Raw genomic sequence first — 11,678 nt, forward strand, 5'->3', positions numbered from 1 at the left:
GCCTTTGTTCAATTCGGATCTTTTTGACGATGGCGGCAAATATAAGCAGCGGCATCGGCAGCGAATACACTTTCAAATGTAAGTATCCTCCGCAGGCTAGACTGTCCCATTTAACAACGGGTGACGCATCCTTCGGAGGTGCCTCCGAAGGTCCTGCCTACTGAGGCTGCGTAGGCCGGGACATCCGAAGGATGCAGACCTTGAATTGGGACACAGCTACTGTTTCTGTTGTAGGTTCAAGAATGGCCAGCCAAGTCCTTACAGCCTAGATCTGGGACGTCTCGTGAAACAAAAGCTGTGGAAACAGTTGTGCCCCACCTTTACTGAAACTGTGGCTGAGAACGGAAGAGTGGATGTCACTCCATAATACGGAGGTGGAGTCTTCGCACCTTTGTATGATGTCGACGTTAGCCTGGAGCCCAAACCCCCTCAGTGGTTTTAAAAAAGTAGTTTGAGAAAATATGAAGGAAAGGGTAGAAGACCAGAAGAGGAGGTGGGGGTCGTTAACATGTCTCCCATACTGTAACTTTAACAGTTTCTCCATGAGCAGTGTTTTGGCGAGGGAAGTGGGGGTTGCGTGTTTTCGTGGGAGACACAGGATCTCGATCGCATCCTGTATTCCGGCGACAAATTTTACAGTAGTAAGCGCAATCTTGGTATTTTTAGCCATCCGTCGCATTATTTGTCCGTGCCGGATTTACCTAGTCATGTAGTTATTGACGAGCTGTTGTTTTGTTTCCATTTTAGTCAACACCCAGCATCAGGTGATGTGGGTGTTGAGCAGAAAAACGGTCCCTTTGTGACTCTGCGTAATGGTTGAGAGGGAATTTTCAGGCAGTACAGCGCATGTCTGCTGACACTGATGACGTCTACATCTGCCATTATCTGTGAGGATGGACAGTTCGCTGTGGTCGACAGTCACTCACGTAGTAGCTGTGGCCTGGTAGATGACAACGGTACCAGTGTAATACTGCACTTTTCCTGTTTAGATGACCTGCATCACTACATTTGTTGTTTGGCTGACACTCTCAGTCCAGGGCCGAACCCTTTTGAGCTGTGTGGCGTTAGGGTTAGTGTAGGTCCAAGTCACACATTGTCTGGAGCTTCTGTAGAGAGTTGCATCTTTGAGATGAACACTGCTGCAGCACCTGAGCTTAGTGACATCAATGATGTTTGTGCCACCACCTCGTTGTTTGAGAGTTATGCAGGTCAAGCTGTTAGCCACGCACATTTCGGTGTTTCTGTGGAGAGTGGCTTCAAAGAGATGAGCACTGCGCCGGCACCAGGATTTAGTGACCTTGAAAACATTTTTGCAGCCCCATCTGTGTCAGAGTGGGGCTGGTGTTGAAGCGAGCCCGGTACTGTCTGGCGCTTCTGTTCTCACTTTTTTAAGTGAAGTTAGCAGTGGCTCAACAGCAGAATTTGTTGCAACTGATGACAAAAAGCGTAGATTTTATTCCGTGAACGCATGTCAAAACAATCTAAAGCGTTTTGATAGCGTTATAGTCAACTCTGATGTAGTGTTTACCACTGCATCAGAGAGTGAGAAACCGTTTTTCTGTCACCTAGGTGATGACGTTTGTAGGGCTTTGTGTAGTAAATTAAAAGTACATTTTTTGAAAGTCAGTGGTCTGGTGCATAGAGAGGTGGGCTAGTTAGGTGTTCCCTGCCTTAGCGAGAAAATAGTTCCGGGTGTGAACTGCTTTTTCAGAGCTGTTTCTCAGGCTGTCAGTTGTTCACAGAAGAACCATCCTAAGTAGAGAGCTAGAAAAAAATGAGGCTAGGTATAGGGGTATTTTGAGGAGCGATATGTCGCTCTTAGAGTATATCAAGCAGTCCAGTATGAAGTGTGTCAAGATTTGGGCCACAGAGATTGAAATCCAGGCCACTGCAGATTATTTAGGATTTGACATTTTTACAATGATGATGGTCGTTGGCTAAAGTATAGTTGCAGAAGTTAAGTGTTTGTCAGCGGACTGCATTTACTTGGAGAATGTCGGGGGCCAGCATTTTGAGTACGTTGTTTATGTTATAAAGCCTGGACTGCAAAGCTGTCATTGTTATTGTAAATTAGGCAGGGATATAGGCTGTAGCACGAGGTCTTTAGTGAAAGATGGAGCGGAGCAGGCAGTAGATGGGATAGATTGTCTAGATTCAGGTAAAGATTTTTTAGAGGTTGTAGAGGGCAGTAAAATAAGTACGGATTCTAGTGCGACAAAGTATTTAAAGCATAAGAAAAGACTGCAGGATACATTTGTTAGACGTCGAGAGAGACGTGCCTTGCTTTATGGGAAAATATATAGTGAGGACTTGAACTTCAGGAAGAGCAATACATCACAAGGTGTACAGAAATACAGATATAGTTTTGAGCACAGGGACAGGGTGAAAGCAAGCAGTGTAGGGAAATACAGGGATAATATTGAGCACAGGGAAAGGCTTAAATTTGGGAGTTAAGTGGCGAGTAAAATAAAACAGTGATAATTTGGTACACAGGGACAGAGTTAAAGCAAACAGTGTAGGGAAATATAGAGATAATTTAGAACACAAGGAAAGAGTTAAACTAGGCAGCAAAAGGCAGTACAGTGTTAATTTAAAACATAGGAAGCAAGTGATAGCTAGTGTACAGCTGAGTCGGAAGCAGAGGCTGGAGAGGTCTGTAGATTTTGTTTTTAATCATAGTTTTTTGAATAAGGTTAGACATGGACCGGATTTTGTGTGTAGTGTTTGTCATAGGCTGCTGTTTAAATATTAGGTGCTGCGCTGTGAGAGGGAAGTATATGCAGTAAGTTTAGCAACGACTGGCATTGCAAATAATTGCATTAGCGAGCATTATCTGCATAGTTGTGATAAGTGTGTTGAGCCCTGTCTCATTGTTGCGTCCAGAGGTCAGTTGTGGATTTGCTTTACTTGTCATAGTAAGATCAGTAAAGGTGAAATCCCAGCTGAATGTTGGAACAACAACTTAGATGTAGACCCCGTTCCTCCAAAACTGGGATGTCTGAATAGCTTAGAGCAGCCCCTGATAGCTTTACGCATCCCTTTTATAAAGGTGTTGGCGTTGCCTAAGGGTGGTCAGAATGGTCTACATGGGCCCGTTACTTATGTTTCGACAAACATTGTACAAACCACCAATGTGCTGCCGCGGTCCAGTACGGAGGGGTCTCCGCTCCAAGTTAAAGCGGAAATTAACTTACAAAGGACACTACAAGTATCAATTTGTTGACTCGTGGCATGTCAGGCGGGTATAGATTACTTAAAGAGAACGAATGTCTTGTATAAAAACATTGAGTTCAACGAGGAAAGGTTAAATAATTTTTGTAGGGAGGAAGAGGTTGTTGTAGAGGTTGGTCAGGGTGACCAGGTTGTTGTTGACAATACAGTTCAGTGAGGATGAGGCTGTAGAGCAGGAAATTGGGGCAGAAGAGGTATCAGAAGACATGGCACAAGATGAAACGTTACATGACAGACAACAGCACTGCATGTTTCAGGACACTTGACATATGCCTGTTGATATCGGTCAGGAAGCATTAGATCAGTATTTTAAGCATGTTGTGTGGTGAAAGTAATAGTCCGGTTAGAATGCTTTCTGACAAATTAAATGAAGCGATGTGTTTCCCTGTGCTGTTTCTAACGAGCACAAATACATTCCACACCAGCCGCAAGCATCGCTTAACATTGTCGCGCTATTTTAATAATCAGATAATGCACGCCGACGGCCGTTTTGCGCGCAATGTGGAATATATATTCTTTAGCCGGTATATGTCCAAAATGGACCAAGTGATATGTAGCATTCCGGTCGCGATGCGTTAAGGTAAGGGGGGTCAGCATTCTCAGGGGAATTTCCCGGGCATAATCAAAGACGAGTCTCTGAAGCGCTTGCTACAGTTCGATGATGGTTTTCGTTTCCTTCAGCCTGTTCGCGGGACGCCAGCTTTTTGGTCTTCGGCTCAGAAAGACCTTTTGGCTTGTGTCCGCCAATTGGGGATTCCAACATGGTTCTGCACCTTTTATTCTGCTGATTTGCGCTGGCAGAATCTCCTTGCCAGCATCCTGAGACAGGAAGGCAGACAGCAGACAGTAGAACAGCTAGAGTGGGCCGATAGGTGCGAGCTGTTGCGTCGCAACCTGGTCACAGCTGTGAAGATGCTTGACTACAGGTGGCACTGTTTTTTGAAGGAAGAACTCATGTCCCCATCTCAACCTGTTGGCAAGATTGTAGATTACTTTTATCGAATTGAGTTCCATGTTCATGTGCTGTTTTGGATTGATGGAGCTCCCCAAATTTATAAAAACACCGATTTAGAAGTTGCAGAGTTTATTGATAAATATGTGACATGTGAGCTACCCTCAGACAATGACACACTATTGGAAGTTGTGTCATCTGTTCAAACGCATTCAAAGTCATGTCGTAAAAATAAAACGAAATGGCGTTTCAGTTTTCCAAAACCGATCTCTGCACGCACGTTCATCTGCAAAATCAAAGAATGTGTTTGTTCTAAAAAGGGAACAGGGACAGAGGGTAGTTGTATTTCAGAAAACCGGCCACAGTGCACCTGTCTGGAGAAAAAGGGACAGAAGTTGCCAAAGGAGGTTGCACGGTTGATTATGTTGGGCGTAAAGGATGCCATGGAGAGGGAGGAGCCTTTTGGTAGCGTAGAAGAGTTGTTTGCCAGTGTGGGCATCAACCAGACAGTCTTTGAGCTCGCTTATAGGCGGCTGGACACCAAGAATAAGGTGGTTTACAGGCGAGGGGGAAACGACACCTGGGTTAACCAGTATAAAAGGAATTTATTGAAGTGTTGGAACGCTAACAGAAATAGGTCTGTTATTGAGCAATGCCCTTAAATAAATAAGGAAATCTCTCTGCTAAAGATGCTTTAAAGAAACTGGGCAGTGTATATTTACACAACAGAGATGTCTCCGCTCAGGAGGCAGTGTATAGACTAATGAGCCTGCATTTGAAAGAATGTTCCAGGAAGGTCGTGTTTATTCCAACAGGGAATAACATTGTGCAGATGAGTTTACCCCTCAGTGTGTTGTTGCGAAAGTCTTCCTCAGAGGGTCTTAAGTCAGAAGACATGTGGATGACAAGTATTGTAGATAGGTTTAGGAAAAGACCCGATAGTGTTGTGTTTGAGAATATGTGCATAGCCACATTTAGTTCAGAGTATCGTGTTCTCAGCTAGAATGAAAAATCAGACAATAGAATTGCACTACAAGGGGGTTTAGGGTTCATCTTGCGGAGAACACGAACTCAGTTTGCCGTCGTTTGCTACATGGGGTTTAAATTAGACAAACAGGAGGAAGCCCACTTTCAGAGTTTGCTGCAGTTGTTCCTTCCTCATGGAACTGATTTAAATCTCAAGCCGGAAGGCTTTGAGTTCTACAAACAGTTCTATGAGGAAGGTAATGTGAGGTCGGCTGGCGAAACCGCGCGGCCAGTGAGAGACGTCGTTGATAAAAACAGGGCAAAGTTTGAAGTGGACTGTCCTCGATTAGAGCAAGCGCAGGAGATGGCGGACCGGTTCGATAATGTCAATGACGATGCGTGGGGGGACCTTTGTCGTGAACAGCAAATCGAAAACATGGAATGTTTAGAGGAGAGGCGGCAACAGCAGCAGGGGGAAATTAGGGAAGAGCAGTTAGTAGAATTGGAGGAAAATGTCCCCGATTTGTTTGTTGGTGGTAAACATGTAGCTCAATTTGAGAGAAACACCAACATTTTGTCTAGAAGGGAAGGTTTAGCGCTGGTCCATTCTCTGAATGAGACGCAGAGGAGCATTTTTGATAGGATTAGGAAATGGTGCCTAGAAAAGGTGATGGGAAAAAACCCAGAACCTTTCCATGCGCTCGTAACTGGTGGGGCAGGTACTGGAGAAAGCCATTTGATTAGAGCAGTGGTTCTTAACCTGGGATCGATCGAACCCTAGGGGTTTGGTGAGTCTGCCTCAGGGGTTCGGCAGAGCCTCCTCCGCAGCGGTTAAGACACACCAGACTCATGAATTGATTAACGTGGACCCCGACTTAATTTAACAAGTTGAAAAACTTATTCGGGTGTTACCATTTAGTGGTCAATTGTACGGAATATGTACTGTACAGTGCAATCTACTAATAAAAGTTTAATTCAATCAATCAATCGTGTAAATAAAATCCTCGGCGTATCTGTACTGTAAAATTAACATTTGAATGACAATAAAAAGGAAGTCTAAGTATTGTGGATACCCCCCAATCAATGGTCCCTCTAATTTGCAAGTGTGTAATTTGTTGTGAGTTCATACACTGTGTTGGTTTTGTTCTTTGAACAAGGTGATGTGCATGCATTGTTCATGTTGTGCACTATTTAAACAACAACAACATATAACTGTCTTGAATTTGAAAATAAAAAAAAACATTTTATTTTTCACTAAAGAAGTGTTCGGTGAATGTGCATATGAAACTGGTGGGGTTCGGTACCATCAACAAGGTTAAGAACCACTGGATTAGAGCTATCCAGTACGAGGCAAGGAGACTATTGTCGCGTCTGTACCAACCGGGTGAAACCTGCGTACTCTTAACGGCTCCCACAGGCTTAGCTGCATACAATTTACATGCAGCCACAATTCACCACACCTTCAATATTGACATGCAGGTTAGTTTACCGTATATCCCTCTGGGTGAGGATAAGATAAACTCCTCGAGGAGTCAATTTGGTCACCTACAAATTCTCATCATTGACGAAATCAGTATGGTAGATCATCTTTTAGCTTATGTGCATGGCCGGTAAAGGCAAATTGAACAGACGGGGGACTTGTCTCCATTTGGCAATGTTAGTGTTGTAGCTGTCGGTGACTGTTATCAGTTGCCACCCGGAAAAGGGAGGCCGCTTTACACCTGTCAGGTGAATGTGGACCTCTAGTGTCATTTTACAAAACAGCACTAAAATAAATTGTAAGACAAAAAGATAGTGTATATTCTGTTTCTGAGCTCCTAAGTAGACTTAGAGTTCGGTCAAAGCAAACCCCCTTATTGAAAAGCGACGTAGATATACTCAAATCCCTGGGAGACGGGGGAAGAGTGCGCAGCTTTGCATATTCATACCATGAATATGCAAACCAGCGCGCATAATTATTATTCGCAACCTGTCCAGATTGTTACAATCGAGGCCCAAGATTTTATTAACAGTAGGAAGTCGGGTGAATTAAAGCGCATAGTTCGGCAAAACATCGTACACGTGTTTGGCCAAGAGTTTGTGTTTGGCTCCGAAAGAACGTGTAATGCTTTCCAAAAATGTTGACGTAGCAGACGGTCTGGTCAATGACGCATGTGGAACGGTGACTTATATTCAATTTGGAGCAAATAAAAACTTACCCTTCGCAGTCTATAAGAAATTTGACGATTCAAAAATAGGCTCACGAAGGAGGAAGTAGCGTTCCTACTGTCTTTGATCCCCTGGAGGATTCGGCGAAAAAAACCTGGCGGTTTGCGTCGTCAGTTTCCTCTTAAACTCGCGTGGGCCTGCACTGTTCACAAAGTGCAAGGTCTGTTGTGTGTTTAGGCAATGTTTCTGCAGCTGGGCAGGCGTATGTCGCCCGCACCCGTGTTAGGGATATGTCCGGCCTTGTGATCAGATATTTGAGGAAAAGGCCATTTACTGCAAGGATACCGTCATGGAGGTATTGGATAGCATGCCCCCATTTCTAATTGAACAGCCACAGCCTTCCTTAGAAACTCACAATTTATCTTTGTGTTTAATGAACGTTCGAAATTTAAGTTATCACGCCGCTCATTTGGTGTTTTGCACGCAGCATTTACAGCCTAACTGTATTGCTGTCACAGAGACGTGGCTCAGTGCACAATCCTCAACAGACTGCGTCCAAATAGAGGGATACACTTTCCACAGGCGTCCTCGAGCCTTGTGTTACAGCAGCAATGATGTCAAATGATCTGAGATTAGAGATCTAGAACATGGCGGAGTGGGTTTATATGTTGTAGATAATTCGGACTGTGAGATTCTGCAGGTGCCCAATTTAAATCTGGAGTGTTTAGTGTGCCTGTTTACCAAAGAGAACATTTTGATGGCAGTAATGTATCGTCCACCATCTTATCCAAATTCACTTTTTAAATCAAATCTGGTTAAGTTACTTGAATGGGTAAATCCAATCAGTAACAATTCTTATAATGGGAGATTTTAATGAAGACCTTCTCAAACATACATCAATTGGTAAATTAATGGGCCAAAATGGATTTTATCAGCATGTAACACAAGAGACTACAGAGAATGGGACATTAATTGACCATGTTTATGTGAAAACAACGCAGTATAATTGACTTCCGGTTCCGGGTAAACGTGAATGACTGCTCGCTGACTGCTCTTGTTGCAAAAAAGCTAAGTATCGTTCTATCTGTGTGATTTTAACTGTTTTGCAGCTTTATTTACAACTTATCGAACATATTTAATAGTTCAATTTAACTTGCAAATCACCCGATCTCTGTCTCACCACTTCGCCCTCAGCTAGCTAGCTGCTAAGCTAACGAGGCTAGCGGAGAAAGGCAGCGCCGGTCTGAAGGAAGCTTCTCCCCCGCCACCGTGACCACCACTTCCCGAAGACAGCTGGCACTCCACTCGGCGACGGAAAGTTTCTGGGAGTATGGCTTCCTGCGCTTCGTGCACTTTACTCATGGATAGGTTGGCTTTGCTAGAGAGCCGTGTCCGCCAGTTAGAGCAGTGTAATTTCGTAACTTTAGATGTTGCGGACACATCTGCTAGCGTTAGCTGTAGCGAGCTAACTAGCACAGCTTGTAGCAGCCCTAACCGGCCTACAAGCTACGGTGTACCGGTTGAGACGCATAATAGATTTAGCCCTTTAGCTAGTCCTACACCCCAGTCTACCGGGCACCACACTTTAGTCATAGGGGACTCCATCACCCGAAACATAAAGCTTAGCAAACCAGCCACAATTAAGTGTATTCCCGGGGGCAGAGCACCTGACATTGAAGCTAATCTTAGGGAGCTAACTCGCAACAGGTCTAGTAAACACGTACGGCAGGCTAACCGCACCACTAGTTATGCGAATATAGTAATACACGTTGGCTCCAATGACGTTAGGATGAGACAATCAGAGATTACAAAGAGAAACATAGCCAGGGCTTGTAATCTCGCCAGAAAGATGTCCAGGCATCGAGTAATTGTCTCTGGCCCCCTGCCTGGGAGAGGCAATGATGAGAGATATAGCAGATTAGTCTCTCTTAACAAGTGGCTGGATAGCTTCTGTAGACAACAGGGATTTACGTTTATTGATAATTGGCCCTCTTTCTGGGGCAAACCTGGCTAGCTGAGGAGAGACGGCCTTCACCCTAACCAGGAAGGCGCTATCCTCTTGTCTCGGAACATAGACTTCGCATTGAGCCACATTTGACTAACTGCACTAGAGCAAGCCCGGTCACAGGCAATTACAGAGCCTGCTAGCCTGGGTATGGAGTCAGTTAAGTTAGAACTAGCCAGCACCAGGCTGGATGATCCCTGTACACATAGCAATTTTCGTAGAATAATACACAACTCACAAAATGTTTTTTCTACTGTGTCTATGACTACGTCAGAGTTAGACATGCGTTCTACTGAGGTGGCAAATTATGATGCGTTCAGTTTATCGCAGCGCCAAGTAGACAATCTGAAAATTCCCGTCATATCAATTCCTAGATATGGTCGTAATTATTTTAAGTACACTGCGCATAATAAACGCAACATTATTAATATTGCTACTACGGATAATTTTATCAACAACTCCTTAAAACAGCCCACTACCTATAATATGGGCTTTCTAAACATCAGATCTTTGTCTCCCAAAACGTTATTAGTCAATGAGGTCATTAGAGACAACAACCTTAACGTCATCGGTCTTAGCGAAACCTGGCTTAAACCAGACGACTTTTTTGCGATAAATGAGGCATCCCCTCCTAACTATACGAATGCGCATATTGCCCGTCACCTCAAAAGGGGAGGGGGTGTCGCACTAATATACAACGAAAACTTTAACTTTAGTCCTAACTTAAATAATAAATATAAATCGTTTGAGGTGCTTTCTATGAAGTCTGCCACACCTCTGCCTCTGTGCCTGGCCGTTATCTACCGCCCCCCAGGGCCCTATTCGGACTTTATTAGTGAATTCTCAGAGTTTGTTGCTGATCTAGTGACGCACGCCGATAATATAATTATAATGGGGGACTTTAATATCCATATGAATACCCCATTGGACCCACCGTGCGTGGCGCTCCAGACTATAATTGATAGCTGTGGTCTTACACAAATAATAAATGAACCGACGCATCGCAGCGGTAATACGATAGACCTAGTGCTTGTCAGAGGTATCACCGTTTCCAAAGTTATGATACTCCCGTATACTAAAGTAATGTCCGATCATTACCTTATAAAATTCGAAGTTCAGACTCATGTTCGGCAAGCTAATAATAATAATAATAACTGCTATAGCAGCCGCAACATTAATGATGCCACAAAGACAACTCTTGCGGACCTACTGCCCTCGGTAATGGCACCGTTCCCAAAGTATGTGGGCTCTATTGATAACCTCACTAACAACTTTAACAACGCCCTGCGCGAAACCATTGATAGTATAGCACCGCTGAAGTTAAAAAAGGCTCCAAAAAGGCGTACGCCATGGTTTACTGAAGAAACTAGAGCTCAGAAATTATTATGTAGAAAGCTGGAACGCAAATGGCGCACGACTAAACTTGAGGTGCACCATCAAGCATGGAGTGATAGTTTAATAACTTATAAACGCATGCTTACCTTAGCTAAAACTAATTATTACTCAAATCTCATCCGCATTAATAAAAACGATCCAAAATTTGTGTTTAGTACAGTAGCATGGCTAACCCAACAAGGGACTCCTTCCAGTAGCTCCACCCATTCGGCAGATGACTTTATGAAGTTCTTTAATAAGAAAATTGAACTTATTAGAAAGGAGATTAAAGACAATGCGTCCCAGCTACAACTGGGTTATAGTAACACAGATACGATTGTATATACGGCGGATACTGCAAATATCCAAAATAGTTTCTCTCGTTTTGATGAAATAACAATAGGATTGTGTAAATGGAATAAAACAAACAACATGTTTACTTGACCCACTTCCTGGGAAACTTATCAAGGAGCTTTTTGTATTATTAGGTCCATCAGTGCTAAATATTATAAACTTATCACTTTCCTCGGGCACTGTTCCCGTTGCATTCAAAAAAGCGGTTATTCATCCTCTCCTTAAAAGACCTAACCTCGATCCTGACCTCATGGTAAACTACCGACCGGTGTCTCACCTTCCCTTTATTTCGAAAATCCTCGAAAAAATTGTTGCAGAGCAGCTAAATGAGCACTTAGCGTTTAACAATATATGTGAAACCTTTCAATCCGGTTTCAGGGCAAATCACTCGACTGAGACAGCCCTCGCAAAATTGACTAATGATCTATTGCTAACGATGGACTCTGATGCGTCATCTATGTTGCTGCTCCTCGATCTTAGCGCTGCTTTCGATACTGTCGATCATAATATTTTATTAGAGCGTATCAAAATACGAATTGGTATGTCAGACTCAGCCCTGTCATGGTTTAACTCTTATCTTACTGATAGGATGCAGTGCGTCTCCTATAACAGTGTGACCTCGGACTATGTTAAGGTAACGTGTGGAGT

The 11,678-nt window shown here is 43.6% G+C and overlaps 1 protein-coding gene across 1 annotated transcript; it reads left to right on the forward strand.

Moving 5' to 3' along the window:
- Positions 1–3,355: 3,355 nt before the first annotated feature.
- On the forward strand, positions 3,356–7,922 carry LOC133541922 (uncharacterized). The gene is given in 8 exon segments (XM_061885644.1): positions 3,356–3,553; positions 3,555–4,811; positions 4,813–4,845; positions 4,847–5,897; positions 6,470–6,890; positions 6,893–7,053; positions 7,608–7,652; positions 7,785–7,922. Coding segments are annotated over 8 exon segments (3,222 nt in total). The 5' UTR covers positions 3,356–3,437.
- Positions 7,923–11,678: the final 3,756 nt, after the last annotated feature.

The sequence above is a fragment of the Nerophis ophidion genome, linkage group LG24 (assembly GCF_033978795.1).
Source record: "Nerophis ophidion isolate RoL-2023_Sa linkage group LG24, RoL_Noph_v1.0, whole genome shotgun sequence".
NCBI lineage: Eukaryota > Metazoa > Chordata > Actinopteri > Syngnathiformes > Syngnathidae > Nerophis > Nerophis ophidion.